Source organism: Ascaphus truei, chromosome 19 (genome assembly GCF_040206685.1).
Source record: "Ascaphus truei isolate aAscTru1 chromosome 19, aAscTru1.hap1, whole genome shotgun sequence".
Lineage (NCBI taxonomy): Eukaryota > Metazoa > Chordata > Amphibia > Anura > Ascaphidae > Ascaphus > Ascaphus truei.
Genome location: NC_134501.1, coordinates 26,128,043 through 26,147,313, shown reverse-complemented (window position 1 = coordinate 26,147,313; position 19,271 = coordinate 26,128,043). Strand labels below are relative to the sequence as shown.

At 47.2% G+C, this 19,271-nt stretch overlaps 1 protein-coding gene across 2 annotated transcripts in view; it reads right to left on the bottom strand.

Moving 5' to 3' along the window:
- TENT4B (terminal nucleotidyltransferase 4B) overlaps positions 1–18,610 on the bottom strand; it is a 30,993-nt gene extending 12,383 nt beyond the window's left edge. The window contains exons 1-8 of one of the 2 annotated variants that reach the window (XM_075577025.1): positions 18,489–18,610; positions 17,495–17,820; positions 8,033–8,156; positions 5,992–6,038; positions 5,104–5,224; positions 4,581–4,688; positions 3,639–3,767; positions 2,233–2,446 (exon numbers count right to left, since the gene is read on the bottom strand). In XM_075577025.1, the coding sequence (XP_075433140.1) occupies positions 2,233–2,446; positions 3,639–3,767; positions 4,581–4,688; positions 5,104–5,224; positions 5,992–6,038; positions 8,033–8,156; positions 17,495–17,790 (1,039 nt within the window). In that variant the 5' untranslated portion in view covers positions 17,791–17,820; positions 18,489–18,610. Of the gene's footprint in view, positions 1–2,232; positions 2,447–3,638; positions 3,768–4,580; positions 4,689–5,103; positions 5,225–5,991; positions 6,039–8,032; positions 8,157–17,494; positions 18,028–18,488 lie in introns of those variants that run through there. The other variant, XM_075577024.1, reaches the window with a different exon arrangement.
- Positions 18,611–19,271: the final 661 nt, after the last annotated feature.

The window sequence follows — 19,271 nt, the reverse complement described above, 5'->3', positions numbered from 1 at the left end:
TATACGCCTCAAATGAGCAGAGATTAGACATCTATGGCCCGGATACAGAAAGGGGGCTAAGCTTTAGCCCGCCTTCACTCCCATTCATATGAATGCTAAAACTTAGCACCACTTGGTGGATATGGGCCTACGTCTTTCGCTGCTCCTTTAATACCTTTACTGATACAGGCCGGCGTCCCGAGCAGAGATAATATTACCGTATGGTCGTTACGCAGAGGCTAAAGTGCCTTCTAGTTTCAAAACGGATCACTCCATTTCCCCGCCCCCCATTAAATATAAAATAAAAATTAAAAAAACCCTCACAATTCAACTTTTACAAGAAAATGTTTATTTAAAAAAGCCTCCCCCTGGTGTTTGTGTGTGTATTGTGTCTGTCTTGGCGTACAAGTGTATGTATTTGTGTATATTGTGTCTGTCTTGGCGTACAAGTGTATGTATTTGTGTATATTGTGTCTGTCTTGGCGTACAAGTGTATGTATTTGTGTATATTGTGCCTGTCTTGGCATACAGGTGTATGTACAAGTGTTTATACATTTATTTGGCAACCCTAAAGATCTATCCATCACTGCATTGTACCGCCTGTTTCCATGGTCTCTGAGGACAATCTAAGAGACAAACCCCACATTTCCAGGTCCGTTTCCTCAATCTTATAACTCCGCACAGCGGCAGAAATATACACAGCATGGACCTAAAATCATCAATAAGGGTAATCTCCATGCAGCCTTTTAACATGGTTCCACCGCCTGGGACGGGAACAGATTTCTAGCACTCAAATAGGTCCTGCAGGATCTATGCTGGTGGAGATTCCTTTTAATGAAACAAAAACAGTTCTTCATGGATCTTGTTTCTCTGAAGAATTTGCACGTTACAGGTTATCCCTATCTGCAATCACCTGGGCAGTCTCCCTGCAGAACCAGAGGAAAGCAATGTATATTGTACGTCCTTCTGTGCTTGCTGCAGTTAGAATTTCAGGTCTACATGTTCAAAGCAATGAAATCTCTTCCCATGAGCACTGTCACATTGAACACTGCGTGGAACTGCACGCTGACTGGCAGCTGGAGAACACCGCTGTGGCGGAGCCAGGCTAAGCACAAGGAAGTCTTTGTCAGACGGATCAGTCAAGATCTCGTCTCTTTAATTAAGAAATGCCTTTCATTTGAAGACGAGTCTGAGATGAAGTCCCCTCACAGGCAGCGACAAAGTGCTGTCTCTGGCCTTAAAGATGCAGAACAGGCTGCACCGCGGTTTTTTTAATTACAGGATTGAAGCAGGGGGTCTCCGTAGCTGAACTGTGTTGGTTTCAGCTCCAGGGATGCCCTGCAACCAGAGATACTGACCTCCTTATGAGGTGCCCGTATCTGCAGCCAGGGAACTGCGTGCCTAACATAATGGCGGCTTCAAATGTCAAATGTCCTGCGTGCCAATAGGAAGCCGTGACGTCATCCGTTGCAGCGTTCTACTGGCCGGCGTGACCGAGACATTTAAACTGCACAGAGTTCCCAGCACCGCTATGGAAGTATCTCTGGAAGCAGGAGTTCCCGGAGCCGAAATTAACACGGTTCAACTCCGGGGGTCCCTGCTTCAGTCCTGTAATTTAAAAAACACAAATGTTAAAGCTGCAGAACATTCTGCATTGCGTTAAGTGTTAGATAAAATCCTAAATACAACAAAAGGGGAACAGAAATTGGTTTGAAAATCCCAACACGGAGAAATGCAGACACCGGTTTTAAATATAGTATCTGGCAAACAAAGGCTTTGACTCCGGGAGTAAAAGGATTAGCGAGCTCTGGATGTGTGCGGCATTTAATGTCCGACCCCTTTTGTTTTACATGTGTAGGAAGCTGGGGGTCTCCCGAGCTGACGTGTTCATTTCCAGGGGGACGGGGTGGATTTAAACCTCTATTTAGTTTCCCTGAGACGGGGACAGTACCGGAGGAACTGTGTCGGTAAGGAATTAACGTGGTTCAACTCCGGAGACCGATACAAGTAAAAAAAATTAAATAAATAATAGGTGGGACTACTGCATTAACACTTTATCTGCTTCATAATATAATGCGCCTTGCAAATGAGGGAAACCCGCTACACCCCAAAATAAACTAGCAGACTGTTAGCTCTATGAACAGGCTCGTGTCGGAAAAGTTTTACATACAGATCTGAGGACGTATGAAAAAAAAAAATGCACTCTGTAAGTAGTGTGTCCGCTGTGCCCAGCAGCTGCTTCATACAATGTACCTGGCTGCAGTGGGTCTTCGACGTACAGCATGGAAGGCCTGTACCCGTCCAACATGCTCTTATGCACCTCGTCTTTGGCCACGTACGAGCCCCCGTCTTTTATTCGGATGCCGGTCTTCAGGTAGTTGAAGTGCCTCCCGTACAGTTCGAAGAACTCGATGAGCAGAACGCCGAAGTTGGCGTCTGGGCTGCAGGCATCTTCCCGCGGGTGCAGCTGCCGGACAAGAAGGAGACAATCCAATGCAATGGTTTGCTAAACGGTGATCTCAGGACTACCGCTGCCACCTGGAACCCTTTAACCAGAGCGCCCTCGCGTGTAACCTTACCACGCCGGCAAACCAACGGGACAAGATTATTTAACGGAGCGGTTCCCCTGTTCCCTTTATTATTTTGAGAGCTCTCCACACCACACTATATAAAAGGGACTCAGATAGTGCCCTGCTCAGATTTTTAAACGGTGCGTTATATTCCTAACAAGTTAATCCAATAAATAGACGTTAATATGGTCACTACGCCCCAGGCAATCAGGGATTTCATTTGAAATTTAAAAAAAAAAAAAATCTTATCTGTGCAGCTCAAGATAAGGCCTCTTCACCGAGACAAGACCTTTCATAGTCTGCACAGAACACAGCTCAGTACTGCATGACAAACTGGAGCAAGTGAGAATAAAGAAGTTGATGCTGCCATGTGGACAATCTACTGCAGGATTTGGGCCTTTTCAAATAAAACTAGCTGTACCCGGCATAACATACGCTGAACTAGCAGATCTCAAAGATTAAACATAACTCTTTGTTTTCACTCCTCCGTTGCCGTCTCTTGCCCCCTATCTTCTCCACATTAGTCTGTCCTCCATCATGCCTTGCTCCTCTTTGTTCTCTTTCCCCTCGCTGTCTTCCTGTGTCTGATCCTCTGTGCACACTACACTCCCTCCTCTCCTACTCATCTCGTGTCTCCTTGCTGTCTCTCTGTTTCCTCCTCACCTTGCTGTTTCTCCTCCCCTCTCTGCACTCCTTCCTGCCCCATGTGCATACTAATCTCCATTTCCTCCTCGCCGTCTCTCTGTCTCCTCCCCTCCTGGAGGCAATTCTGTTGTTGCAGACATCTGCCCCCCCCCCATCCCCCTGCCCCCCCTCCATTCCCCCTCCCCTCTGCCCCCCCCCCATTCCCCCTCCCCTCTGCCCCACCCCCATTCCCCCTCCCCTCTGCCCCACCCCCTTTCTGTTAAAAGGGCCTGACTTTTTGTACAACATTTTCAGACTGGTCAATTTGGGGGTAACTGTACATAGAAGTGTGATTCTTGTAAAAGGCATCAGTCACCTTATCATAACCTCCTAAAACATCTCATGGTTAATTCTGCTCCTAAAAGGAACAGCCAACTTAATCGCATAGCAGTGACAACATCTTACCTGCAGAAAACTAACGGCCATTAAAAAGAGACTGTATGAGCCAATTCCACCAGTGAATACTTCATTCAGGTCTCTCTGTAATAAGAACTGCTTTAAAACCAACACCAGATAAGGAAGTACAGGATACTTCTGTAATGGGAATACAATGGGACAAACAGATGAGACAATAAAAAGGACTAAATGTAACTATTTAGGGCAGGGGTGCTCAACTCATGTCAAGAGGCCCCAACAGGTCGGGTTTTAAGCATAGTTCAGAAGCTTCAGTATAGGTGGCTCAGTCGAGCCACCTGTGCTGAAGCAAGGATAGGCTTAAAACCTGACCAGTGGGGGGAGTGCATCATGAGGACAGGAGTTGAGAACCCCTGATTAACGTTAAAGCAGTACCCCCCCTCGCCCTATGCGACTAACTCATTATAATGTTGCCTTCTGCACACATCACGCTCTCAAGTTTTTAGTGTTAAAAAAAAAACAAAAACAAAAAAAACAATTCATAATTTTCTAGCATTTGAGTTTACCGTGGTAACTCCGAGACTTCACCGGGCTTTGGGGAAAGCTCCATTTTACCCTACTGCTAAAGTGTATATCTCCTAGATGGAGCTTCAGATTTAAAGATATAAAAAGCTGTGTTGGAATGGGCAGGAAGGGTCGTCTTTAAGTAAAATAAATGGCGATCAGCGCAGAAAGCAACTTTAAGAGGTCAAATCGATCCATCTTAAATGGACTGAAAATAACCCATTCACTGCCAACGTGTGGTTATTGGGCTCAGTTTCATTGTACAGGCAAACAACATACAATTATACATGGAGGCTTCCTTTTAAAAAGAATAGCCAAGAGATACAACGCACGGTTACAACTAGAAGAAAAGGTGAACGCCTGCCTGGGATAACGGGTGCAGCAGGGTGGTACGTGACGACCTGTAATGATATTCGAGGCGTGACCCACCTTTATAAAATCCCTGATCAGCTGTGCAGCTTTCACCCCGTTCTGCACATTGAAGCTGATGTCCACTTTCACTTCAGTGAAAGAATCCGTCAGCTTAATGATTGGTACCTGGAAGGAAGAGCAAGCAGCAGGATGAAAACCAAACAGTCCGGACATTATACTTTGTCTTTGTATAAAGAGTGAGTCACTGTGGTACGATGAAGATAACTGCTGCAGGCAGGGGTGGGCAACTCCAGTCCGCAAGGGCCACCAACAGGCCAAATATTATGGATATCCCTGCTTCAGCATTGGTGGCTCGATTAGTGGCTCAGTTAAAGACTGAGCCACCTGTGCTGAAGAAGGGACATTGAGAGCCACCTGTGCTGAAGCAGGAATATCCTGAAAACCGGACCTGTTGGTGGCCCTCGAGAACTGGAATTGCCCACCTCTGGCTTAGGAGGTAACAATGTACACACACACACACACACACACACACACACACACACACACACACACACCTCAGGTACGGGAAACCCAAACTCACTGTTGCTTTGTCGAGGACTTTGACGGAGTTTTCGTCTGCCACATTGTGCTTTCGGAGGGCTTCTTCCAGGGTCCAGAGGGGTAAATTCTCCCATCTCCCAAACACCACAAGGTCGATATCGCTGGAGTAAGGAAAGCGTAGTGATGGGGAATTAGAGCGGGTCTCTGTGTTTTATCACAGCACAGCCTGTGCTCTGTTCATCACACCACTAGTTTAGGGTGGCAAAGCGCCTTATATTTGCCACACACACGTTAGGTTGTGAAATTCTGCGTTACCAACGAGATTAAAAACTGGGTACATCCGTATATGTACATATACATACAAGTGTGTCGCTATATCAGTGCGTGTGTATTTATACACATGTGAATAGGAGCTTATATAGAAACAAACACACACACTTTGCAATGTGTTACAGGCCCCACATGGCAGTGCTAACATTACGTTAATCAAGCACACAATTAAAGGAGTATTACGCCGATTTTGTGTGTGAGCGAGAGAAAGGTCGGAGGTATCACCGGAAGCAGGGGGTCCCCGGAGTTGAAATTATCGAGGCTCAGCTCCGGAGACCCCCTGCTGAAGCGATATAGGGAGAGCGATATATAGATAGATGTAAAAACAATTTGCTAAAAACTCAGCCAGCTTGGGTTGCCTCTTTAACCCACAATCGCTACGGAAGCAGGGGGTCCCCGGAGTTGAAATTATCGAGGCTCAGCTCCGGAGACCCCCTGCTGAAGCGATATAGGGAGAGCGATATATAGATAGATGTAAAAACAATTTGCTAAAAACTCAGCCAGCTTGGGTTGCCTCTTTAACCCACAATCGCTATTTGTTTATGAATGTTTACTCAAAACAAATTGTGGTTGATATTGAACAAAAGAACGTGCTAACCTGGTAGGTAAATAAAGTCCCGTTTTGAAGCTTCCAAATATTTGCACCTACAGTAGGACAAAAAACAAAACAAGAGACTGGTCAATTTCACAAAGACAGACGTAGGTTACATTCAGCACCTGATCTCCTGCTGCCCCCGTGTGGTAACAACACACACACACAATAAAACCATGCACCATTCATTGGGCTTGTGCATTTGCAATTTAACCCTTTGAGCTCTGGAGGGCCAGTGTGTCTGTCACGGCCCCCACCGCTTTCGTCACTGATGACAGAACGGATGGGGAGGAGACACCCCTCTGCTGTCCGCCATGAGTTCATGTCGCGTCCTGACCTCCGTAGGAACGCAGCACGCGATCTGCCCGGGTACAACGAGCTACGCCAGGGGGAACTCAAAGGGTTAAAGCGTTCCATTAAAAAAATATGTAATAATAAATAACTCCCCTAGGTGGGTTCTTAGGGGGCGGGGGGGGACAGAGTTAATCTTCGCTCAGGAGATATCCTGACATACGCGCATAGGGCTCCATGTTAACATGGATAAGCAAAGATTGACACACCGAGTGCTCATTTGCGTACCATTACCCAGAATCCCTGGCTGCAGTGGAAGCACTGTATGCTAAGAGATAATGGGGAAATGCAAGGTTGTGATGTGAATGTGCTCACAAGCGGGATTTCTATTTGCTGTACACTTTGTGGTGACGGGTTTGTGTCACTTTTTTTACCCGCCGTAACTTATTTTGTGTTTGGTTATACTCACGTACCAGCTTCACATGGAAAAGCCAGAATAACCAGCCTCACACTGATGAGACCCAAAAAGGTCAAAACATCTGTCTGTGAGTAGGGTTACTGGCTCTGCACTTCTTTAACCCAGGCCGTGCCGAAAAAGCTGTGTAATACATCAGGCAGAAGCTTATAGGGGTCGGTGTTAAAAAGGACAAAAAGCAAAGAGTGACACATGGAGTGCTCATTTGCATGCCATTACCCAGAATCCCTGGTTGCAGCAGATGTATGGCAAGCGTAGAGATAATGGGGAAAGGCAGGGTTGCAGAAGTGAGAATATGCTCACCAGTGATATTTTTATTTGCTCTAACTACATAGAAAGCCACAATCCTGTTTAGAAAGTATCTTCGGAAAGTAAATCCTCCTAGTTAGGGGGCGTTAAGTAAACGGTTAAGCAGAAATCCCGACGCCTAGCTGAACGTAACTCTAATAATGCCAGTATCTTGCCCCCTGAGCTGAGGCGCTCTGATTTTACAACCTTTAGGCCATGATTATACCCAAAAGCACGCACAGTGGCGCGCGCCGCCAACACAGGTAACTTACATCCAATTAAAGTGCTCATACCGCTGGCGACGGTCGCGGCGAGCCGTACTGCAAAGCGGGCGGCTGGGGAAAAGACTGAGAAATGTGTTTTTTTCTTGCGAAGGCCGTGTCACGTGAGCGTTCAGCCAACGAGGGCGAACCGCTCACGGCGACGCCTCCGTCACGCCTCCTCTGCTCTCCCTCCCCGGTATAAATCAAGATGCTGCTCGGCGGCAGCGGCACGGAATAGCGCTGCCGCCTTGCAACAATTGGTATAATCAAAGCCTTAGACAGCAACGGGCTCTGGGGAGAGCTCCATGTTAACCTCCCAGGCACTTAACATTTAAACCGCTTCTATCTCCTGAACGGAGAACCAGATTAACAAATAAAAACAGCCCTGGAAAAGGAAAGAGGAGAAGTCTAAAAGAATCACTGCTCTAAATAGCTTCTTCCCCTGCCTGCCAAAGCATGGTCTTAACAGCCTTGCCTCAGTCAGGTAAGAACCCCTAACTAACTCGTAATCAGTGACAGGAATAGATGTAAGTTTGTCATCATGCCTTCCGCCTACAATCTTAAAACCTGCTCCAACACTGATGGGTGACTGATTGCTGCTTTATCAGCGTCAATGCTGATAAATCATTTGTGTTTAATCGTATACTGATATGTATGGTGATCCCCCTCCCGATTATTAACGTTGGTGGTCCGCGGGGAGGAACAGTTTGAGAACCCCAGCACTACTCACGTCTGCATTGGGCCACAGTTCCTTTATTACGCTTTCAATCCGATTGACGACCTCCATGCGCATTTTCTCCTCCTCCGGCCGTGGGGACATGTATTTGTAGAAGTCAAGGATTTCTTCGTGGAGACTGAGGGAAGGAAACCGGACAGATATTTAGGAGTACGTATGGGAAGGTCCCTCAGCTGTGGTCTCCCTGACCTCCTGGCTCCCATGTCTGCAATTTGGTTGTACCGATGTTTGACAGAAAGTATAAATATGACCACTGGGTCACCAACAAAGTCACGTCGACCACTTCTGACAAGCAGTCAGCTTTCTATTGGCCGCCCCAACGAGGTTGACCAAGGCAACCATATTGTGGCACTACGGATCACTTCCAAAGCGTTGCGTGGTTCAAGTAACGTTAAAAAAAATATATATATATTTCTCCCCCTCCTACCCTCCACAAAAACGAGCAGGGGGTCAGTCCCTCCTAGGGACAAAGTGTACTAATGGCAGTGCCATGGTAAAAGGGTCAGTCCCACAATAAATGTAAGATATAATCTGAATTACAGTAGGGCCCCGCGCATAGAGCACGTTCCGTTCCAGGGTGCCGCCAGAAAGCGAAAATCGCCAAAAAGCGGAACAAAGCATTTGCTACGTCCACTGGCGATTTTCCGTGTCTTCTACCCCTTCTGCGCATGCGCTAACACGGCTGCTCCCTGTTGTACACATCGCGAACTCAGTCCCCCTTCTGCGCATGCGTGAACATGGCGGCCCCCTTCTCGGTACCGCCGTATTGACGGATCGGCGAGAAGCGAAAACGCCAAGAAGCAGGGCGCCTCCTGTATTTACAAATTCACTTTTTCACCCCAATCCCGATTCCTTTGCTTTCCTTCAGTAAGATATAACATTTCAGTCCCTTTCATTTGAATGAAGCTTGGTTCAGAGCAGCATTTCTCTGCCCGCCCCCATTACCAGATGGGAAGCAGGGGATCCCACAAGCAGAACCGCATCAATTTCAGCTCCTGGGACACCCCGATCCCCCAGATACTTCCTGCTGAAGGCCGTGATGGTAGCTCCTGTCTCACGGATAAACAGGAAGCCGCAACAGGTGACATTGCGGTTTCCTATTGGCCCGTGTGACGCAGGTGCATATAAACTACAATTTTCTTTCCCCTGGAGGGGACAGGAAAGCACTACCTTTTACCGGTAAGTATCTCAGAAACAAGGGGTGTCGCCGGCACTAAAAATAGCGCAATTTCACTGCGGGGAACCCTCAAATTCTCATCCTTGTGGGGAAAAAATGTCAGTGTCTTTTACAAGGTGACAGTTTAAACGCAGTTATGTTCTAGAGCATCGACTCCGCTACTGATTGAGCCACCTGTGCTGAAGGTGGGATATCCAGAAAACTTGACCTGTTGGGGGGGGCTTGAGGACTGGAGTTGAGCCCCCTTGGTCTAACAGACGCATTCTTTAATGGAGAATTTCGACCGCGTCGGCGGATATAGAAGGCCCGAAATCTCTGTGCTGCACTTTTGACGCTAATCTTTCCATTTGTTTCTATTAGAACATAACATCTATTTTAAAAGGGTAACCCTCCACTCTTCAGTTGCAGGCGCCTCTGGCAGCTAAGGGTTAATATACAGACAGCAGGATCAACAGAAAAGATCAGCAGTTTTAAATAGGAGCCCAGCAGCACAGAGGCTGCTGTAATAATACAAAGAAAGGCGGAGTAGATAAAAAGCAACTTTTTTTTAAATTTTAATCATATATATTTAAATGTGCGCTGGTTGGAGGCAGCTTTACATTCAACTCATCACAACAAGTGTAAACACAACTTGTCACCAGAATTCCAGCGCCCTGAGTCACGCTTCTAATTTGTAAATCATTGCAGTTTCTTTCGTGCAGGAAATAAAAAACTGCTTTTCCAGCACTGCGGACTTTGAAAGGGCTTGATCGCAAGGACACAGACACACACACACACACACACACACACACACACACACACACACACACACACACACACACACACACACAGACAGACACACAGACACACACAGACAGACACAGACAGAGACAGACACAGACACAGACAGAGACAGACACAGACAGACACAGACAGACAGAGACAGACACAGACAGACACAGACAGACAGAGACAGACAGAGACAGACAGAGACAGACAGAGACAGACACAGACAGACAGACACAGACAGACACAGACAGACACAGACAGACACAGACAGACACAGACAGACACAGACAGACACAGACAGACACAGACAGACACAGACAGACACAGACAGACACAGACAGACACAGACAGACACAGACAGACACAGACAGACACAGACAGACACAGACAGACAGACACAGACACAGACAGACAGACAGACACAGACAAATTTTTACTTATATGTAAGTGACTAATGTATTTTTGATTTGTGATAAACTATGTGCACTTGTGTGTTTTTCTTTTGTAGACATCGTCGGTGTAGAGGTAAACGTCATTAACTACATTCTTTGAGTGATGAGGAAAAGGCGATTAAATGTTCTTTTTGAAAGTAAAAAAAAAATCTGTATTAAAGAAGCAAAGTATTTTGATCTGACAAGTTCTGAAGATTAGGGGGCTTTAATGAGTCCTTAGAAATTGTTTTATTATTTATTTTTTACTAAGCCTATTATCATGAGAGGGCAAAAAATGCATGTAATGAGTTTTACCTCTACAATGAACACACACACACACACACACACACACACACACCCCTCCCCCCCCTTTGGGGAAGGGACTCCTCTTTACTTTGATGTATGAAGCGCTTAGTCCTGTGCTGTCACGTGTGTTACAGCTGTAAAGTGTGATGTACATGGTTGGTGCTATATAAAGATACACACACACGAACAGCGAACTCTGCACACTTCTAAATACAGGTACTCCTCGTTATGCAATGTTTCACTTACAATGAATGGCATATCCAACGCAACCCTAAGGGCCGTTTTTCGACGCCGGAATGCGTTATCCAAACCTGGAATGTGTTATCCAACGCTCACCGCCACTGATTAACATGGGACTCACTTTACAACGGTTTCACTACCCAACGCTACTTCCAGAACGGATTCCGTTGGATAACCGAGGACTGCCTGCAATGGGATTGATGTGTGTACTGAAACTGCCTCATAACAGGTAGCAAAAGTAGGTAGGCGTCCATAATAGAAATATATAGCATTTATTTTGTGACATTCAGCCGTTTTTGCAGTGTCAGAGTGCGCACTAGTTTGCAATGTGAGGTGGAAATCCGAACGGTTACCAACCAGTAACTGTCCTCTAACCAGCAGTTTACCGAACACGGCTCAAATACCTAATAAGTTCTTATCCCCACGCGGTTCAGCTAGCAAGGCCAAATGCCTTGCTGTCCTGAAAAGCTTGCCATCTAAATCTGGGGGACTGGGGTAAAGGGCACTTGTCCAAGGTCACAATGAGCTGGCACGTCATATCAAAAGGTCAGCGGCACTCAAATCTGGCCTACGAAGTGGATGAACCCTGTACGAATCAGTCCCAGCTCTATAGTAAGATCTACAGGACAGAGGGACTCATTCTGTGTGCAGCGCAGGTCACTATACCCGCTAGAGAGCAAATATATGATTGTTGCAAAAAAATAGCTATTACTGGCAGGTGTACCAAATACTCATCCAAAACATACATTACAATGTAAACCTACAGCACTGATAATCCACAATAGGAAAAGGGATAGTTACACATTTGGGGGTTTATTGTTCTTTTAACGTACAGATTGTGACAACCTCGAGGGCTTTGTGAACCTGCGGCAACACTTTAAATAGATGACGTGTCTCAATCATTCTGTCACTGAAAACAGCAAATTGTAGGAGAGGCGCTTTTCATGATTTCTCCTGGCTAAAGAACTGGAAAGTAATCTACCGGATTAATAATGAAGTTACGAGATAACGAACCCCAGAGCGAGAAAAAAAAAAAAAAAAAAACCACAACCATCAAGGAGTACGGCACAAAACGTGCCGTACACAAGAGAGAACAAAAATATAGACATTAGGACATCATTTTGTGGGGGAAAAAAAGTTAAAACAAAGAATTGCAGGTCTGCCTGGCAGTGACAGAGTTAAGGCTCGAAACCAGTGTAATTCTGATCAAATAAAAACGACCACAAACCTGCACAGAAAACCAAATTATTAAGCAATGCAAACAGCAGCAATTCTCTGCTTGGTATAGAAATATTAGCAGTCGCTCCGAAACGGAACGCCCCGTTCTGCTGGCACACAGCTCTCCGGGGAAACCTTGCTACAGCCGTTCATTGTCACAAGCACAATTATTAGAAGAAAACGCAGCACACCATTGGTCCCTTCATGCGTTGGCGTGCCGCCAGCCATACATGTCTGCGGAAATGCAGCACGGGAGCCAGAGGGTCCGCCCAATTCCTGAGATACTTATGGGTGAAGTTACCGGGGTTACTTCTTAGTTTTGGTAGGGGATCTAAGTGGATGTCCACGCTTCTCATTGGCTCGCAGGACCAGCAAGATTTGGCAGCCATTTTGTTTCCCGTGGAGCACGATTTAAAACTGGTAGCTTCACCCAAAAGGATCTTGGGTACCGGGGCAGTTCGGCAGGTGCCCACCCCCCCCCCCCTCTTAAAAACAAACCTTTTACACCATTATTTTAAAGTTATCGCCAAAGTTCTTCTTTACCCAGAAATGTGGGAACCTCTCTGTAACAGACCACTAGTTACTTTGGCACCTCTTATTACAGGGGTGACCAACTCCAGTCCTCAAGGGCCACCAACAGGTCAGGTTGTCAGGATATCCCTGCTTCAGCACAGGTGGCTCAATCAAAGACTGGGCCACCTGTGCTGAAGCAGGGATATCCTGAAAACCCGACCTGTTGGTGGCCCTTGAGGACTGGAGTTTGCCACCCCTGTCTTATTGCAGACAACAAAAGTGAACAAAATATACAATACAACACAATACTGCGCACACAATTACAGACCAGCCGGGTGTACAACGCGGCCCACAGACGCCTTCCTTCTGCACGTTATGCACCCTGGGCCGGTGCTACGGCATGGAAGAAGTCAGGCATTACCAGGCATCCCGCACCAGATCTCTCTCCCCACTCCACGTACCCGGCCACACAGATTCATGTATGATCATTTATCATGGACCGACTTTAATTCAAGTTATTTAACCGCTTTACTACCGGAGGTGTGTAGTTCAATTCTCATCGGCTGTCACGCACACTAAATGGTTTGGTAAAAACCAAGCACCGAATAACCGTTATAATAGCTCTTTTGGACAGACAGACAGGATTGCAATTTCATGACGATATTGTTCGGTTTATTGCATATTGGTACATTATTATTGAGAAGCGCATTGATAAATGTGCAAATCAAGGATTAGCCGGCGACTTTTTGGCAAAAACGGCTTTTACTATACTGTTCTGAAATATTTGTCAGTTTCAGTCATTTTCTTGTCCCCTTTGATAAAAGCTTTCTTTAACTTCCAAGGAAATAAACGCCGAAGTCTCTAACAGGATAAAAAGAAATGTAAAAGTGTGTGTGCGTCACAAACACTTTAAACACGTTCCCGATGCTCTAACTTCTGAAATAACCTAACAACGGTTTGCTGCTAAATCCGTGAGGGATTTGACATTAGGGTGTGTGTGGTTATATTTGAAGGTGATCTCTGAAGCATACAAGCCATATTTGTTTAGCCGACAATGTGTTGCTTTATGCATTTAATACCCAGCAAAATAGCTTATGAAACGCAGGCTGCAATATGTTCTTTCATGCCTCAAACTCATAGTGACAAGCTCTGCAAAGCCCTCTGCAGGGTGAGGACAATACATGGATAAACAAAAGAGCGAAAAAAGTTAAAACTGTGCCGAGAAATAAACCTGAAGAGGACACGGATCCACAACTGAGGTCACGACCCTCTTAATAAAACCGTCTCCTACAAATCTCGTTCTATGCAACAGACTGATTTCAATAATAAAAAAAAAATGTAGTGTACACAGTATTCCTTAGAGGTTGTGATTAACTGTGGGTGAATTCCAGCTTCCCCTACGGCCTACACCCACTTCTGCCATCCAATCCAACAACGAAGAAGCTGGAGTGGAGATGTGGTAGTTATATTTCATACTGCGTTGCCAGTGTATGCATCACTATATACAGCTATACAGTTAGTCCTCGTTATCCAACGTTTCACTTAACAACGAATGGCATATCCAACGCTTTACAATGCAACCCTATGGGCCGTTATCCGATGCCTGAATGCGTTATCCAACGTTCACCGCCACTGATTAACATGGGACTCGCTTTACAACGGTTTCACTATCCAACGCTACTTCCAGAGCGGGTTCCGTTGGATAACCGAGGACTGCCTGTATACAGCTACACAGGCGCCATTTATCACTGCCCCAAAGAACTAACAGGTTAATGTTTAACGAGCGAGAGAACAGCGGACAGTTTAATAGGTCAAATGTACCCAACAATTAAATAATTGGCCAAGTATTTTTACCTATTTTCTTAAACTTGGAAAACTTTCATGGTGAAACAAATGCTTTGGGTGGGTTTTACAGCCTCCAACACATGCTTTTAGGCAATAAAATTGGTTTGCCAGTCCTCAAAGCCTCAAGAAAGTATTTTTTTGTTTGCAAAGTTATTATGAAGCAGTCGTTCGTCAGATAAACACACAGTAAGTAGTGGATTTACTTGAGCCCAGAGAAACACATTTCCCTTAAATTACAAATAAAGAAGTTACTTTAAAAGGGGGATTAAATCGTTCTAAGGAAGCCGATTACAATGGGAGGATGCAGTTATATTACATTAAATTGACCCGCTGCGTGAGATCAGCCTCTTTAGGGCTTTTCGATATTCTGCCATGCAAAGCAGAAATCTCACAATTAACCCCCTTTTCACACAGAGGGGCCTGCAACACATTTCGCTAATCCTTGTTGGGCACCTCTCCCAGGACAGGATACGGTGGCCCATTTGGTATGATCAGGCATCACCCTGTTTTATTAACCATTTTCAGTGCAGTGTAAAATCCATATTCCCCTTGCACCAAAAAGGTTAAAAAGGCCTCAAGGGGAGCAAAGCAGCCTGAAGTATGTCAGTATTTAATCAGGATAAACTGCTAGGAAACTGGAGGGTTTCTGCTCATTAAATAGATTCTTTGTGGATAGCCAACTAACAGAATTGGAAGTGTACGTAGCAAATACCTTTCCATATAAAGAGCTTTTAATCACTAAGAATAGGGTTACGTGCAAGTTTCTAGGCCTCAAATCAGAAGTTGACGTTCGGGTGCAAAGATTCCTCCCCTTTTTCTGAAAATGAACACGCAGCCCCTGCCCCCTTCTCCCCACACGTCACTTCAGAGTAAACGTTTGACATGGTGTCATTATACTGTAAAGACTAAACATGTAGATACGTTACTACAGCATACCAGTGACACTGGTTTAGTGTGGGTATACACAACACCTGATTATATAACCATAAATCTTCCTCCTTCCAACCCAGCAACTCTTAGGCCGTGCCTATAGTGCCGATGGCGACACGAAGGGTGATGTCACCTGTCGCCACCGGCGAAAGTTATATTTCGGCGGGCAGCGGCGCATGTTTCTGGCAATTTGATTGGCTCAAGGGCCGTCATGTGACAGCCCTTGAAAAATCAAATTTTGCCGGCTACCAGTTTTCGCGATGGCGACGTTGCGCACACTATAAGCGCACGAGGCGGCGGCGGCAATGCATTTGTTTTCGGGCAACGTCGCATCACCGGCACAATAAGCACGGCCTTACTTGTGATGGTGTTGCTCTGCCTTCCAACAAGAAACTGGAGTGGAGGAGAACTGAGGGAAGGGTATTGTACTGTGCCAAGTTCCCCCACTCATTAAGAAAAACCTAATGTACCCTCAACACAGATCATTGCCTGGTCTGCTATAAGGATTGCCGAGTGCCCACTCCACTAGTCGCTTCTGTACTGCCGTGGGTGGTAGTGATATTGACTTCTATGAAGACACTCATCTGGTAGGAAATTGTTGTCAGGTTCATTATTCTGCATGGTGGAAGAACCAAATGTGGTATGGGAAGATACAGCGTTGTGGTAACGGTGCTGCCTTTTTAACAACATTTAAATTCCCACAAGGCCCTAATCATATTGTAAACTTTAATGAGCGTGGTGTGTGTAAAGTGCTGGGCGCACTGCCATGCATCATACAGAACATGTCAGATGCTGCTGCACAGTATTCACACGGTGTGAGACAGGTCTGCATGTAGAAACCCAATCTGTCCGCGAGGATCTGAGCTAAACTGACGACCAGAGCTGAATGCCAATGAACTTGTGGAAAGTTCCACAGAGCGATGGGCTGGGAACGGCAGAGCACATGGGAGGCTTCTGGGGGCCATTCAACAACACAAACCCCTCTAAACCGCATGTACTGTACGTACAATAAAAGGAAAGCATGGTGCCATTTAACACACCCATTTTATATTTGACAAAAAGTGCTTAACAGCCAACTAGACCCAAATCCTAACCACAGAAAGCCCAATAACTAACACCACTGACTACACGCTCACTGTTCTCATTGGAACCTAGTTTGGGGCTCCTACATAATTAATTAAGTGGGCAATGCGTTGCAGGACCCTCTGGCTGAGAAGGGGTTAAACCCTTTCGATGCAGCGGAGCCGGCAAACATGCTGCAGCAGCTCGTGCACAACTCACGTTAATCCTATAAAAAGCATCACTAATCGGGACCAACACAGCGGGAAGAATCGGGGCTGAAGAACAGCGGGAAGAATCGGGGCTGAAGAACAGCGGGAAGAATCGGGGCTGAAGAACAGCGGGAAGAATCGGGGCTGAAGAACAGCGGACAAGGATATTTGCTGAACTGAAGTCTAATTAATGGGCCAAAAAGAAGGAGTTTGACGTGGACTTGCAGTAATTAAAGACTCAAGTCACATTTTACACTGAAACATGTCTCCTTCAATGCGGGCCACTAGGGTGTCACACTGGCGTGTGAGAAACTGACAAACACATGACAATGTCACTGCCCCAAGTCGTTTACATTCAGGCCCAGCAAGCCCCTAGGTTTGCAATGCCCCAGTGCTGTAAAGGAAAAAGCCCCCCTCCCACCCCCCCTCGAGATCACAACACCAGTAACCAAGTGTCAGCTCTGCGTGATCTTGGGACCAAGTCCCGTTCTCGCCATGCACGCCAGCTTCGACACATTAGATCACAATCCCATCTGTGCCAGATTTGTGCCGCTTCTCCTTGCCCAACGCTATATACACCGCAAACGCCATATATGAGACACTGCAGGAGTCGCGATAAATATTGGTTATATAACCCCTCCGGTGCCAAGAAGCCTGTCGGCACTGAAGCGGTTACTGTTTCATGTAACCCCCCCCCCCTCCCTCCACCACCACCACCACCACCATATGAGGACATCTAATCGCTACTCATACTCACCCTACAACCTCATCACTGTAGTTCCTGGCTTTCCAGGGGGTCCCATCGTAGGAGCCCCCCACCCCACTCCCCCCAGCAGGGCCCTGCAGCAGGCTGTAATTGAGTCCAAAGGTGCTGGCCTTGTTGTCCCTCTTCCTCTTGTTGGTGTTGATGGGGTCCTGTCCCTTCCGCCAGACCCCGTGGGCCAGAAGCTGGTTGTTGTTGTTGTTCTTGGTGGTCTCCAGGGGTAGGAAGTCCCCCTGTTTGCCGATGTTGGGGAAGCTCTGGGCCATCCTGGTGCTGCTCTCCCTGGACATGGCGGAGGCCTGGGTGTGCTGCTGCTGTTGCTGTTGGTTAAAGTACAGGTTCCTCAGGCCTTGCGTGGTCTCCCAAATCTGCATCCACAGGCTGTTAGAGGGGCCGAGCTGTTCTGGCTGCAACCAGGAGATCCGAGGATCCATCAAACGGAGCCTGAGCCCCCGGATCCACCAACCCCTGGGGCCGCCTCTTACCTCTTACTAACCACCCCCTCCTCCTTGTTGCCCCTCTCACCACCACCCCCTCCTCCTTACTGCCTCTCTCACCACCCCCTCCTGCTCCTCCTCACTGCCTCTCTCACCACCCCCTCCTCCTTACTGCCTCTCACCACCCCTCCTCCTTACTGCCTCTCACCACCCCTCCTCCTTACTGCCTCTCACCACCCCTCCTCCTTACTGCCTCTCACCACCCCTCCTCCTTACTGCCTCCCTTGTAAACCACTCTGACTAGCCCTATCAGCCCTCACTCCCTGGAATCCTTACTGCTCCTGCCCTGTTAGTCTTCTCCCCCAATGACACCTAATGCCCCGTCTACTATTGAATGCCCCTGCACACGGGGTAAACAGCCTCCTATCCCCCTCCCCCTAATGCCCTCCCACCTCTAATGCCCCGGCCTGCTCCTTCCTGCCCCTGATACCGCACTATCTGCCCCTCAGCTGGTAAGAAGCTCAGTCGCTAGGCCTCAGCCCCGTCGTTACCCTGTGTGGGGGGGCGAGGGGGGTTATGTTACTGCCCAGCGGTGCGCGGGGGTCCCATGTCCTGTCACACTGGCCGCAGCAATGGCGGCTCCTTCCTTCCTCCGCCTCACTGCGCCTGCGCGCCGGGCTCGCGCGCCGGCCCCTCCCACCGAGGGGGCGGGGACTCCGGAGCCGCGTGCCCAGACCGGGCTGGGAAGATAGAGGGGGTGTGGTGGAGATGGTGTTGACGTCACAAGCATGGGCCTCCTGCCAGGCAGAGGGGGCGGGGCGAAGGGGTTACAGCGTGTGACGTCACATGGACAGTTGCAGAATAAGGTTATATACAGTATATATACTGTATGTAACCTTATATATCAACCCGGCTACCAAATGTATTTGTTTTTCGAGTGCGTCGCCGTCGAAAGGCACAATAAGCGCAGCCTAAGACGTGAATGTGCTATATATATATATATATATATATAGCACATTCACGTTTTAGGCTGCGCTTATTGTGCCTTGCGACGGCGACGCGCTCGAAAACAAATACATTTGGTAGCCGGGTCTATTTGATTTTTTTTACAGACAGTCGCCACATGTGACTGTCTCTAAACCAATCAGAGGCCGTGGCCCGCCCCCTTTGATGACGTCATTGGCGACAGTCACGGAAAATACAATTACAACTTTCGCTGGTGGCAACGGGTGACGTCATCGGTCACGTCGCCAGCACTATGCGCGGCCTTAGACAGGTCTGTACCCCTGCCTTTCACCATTATCCCCTAGCATACAGTGCTCCCACTGCAGCAA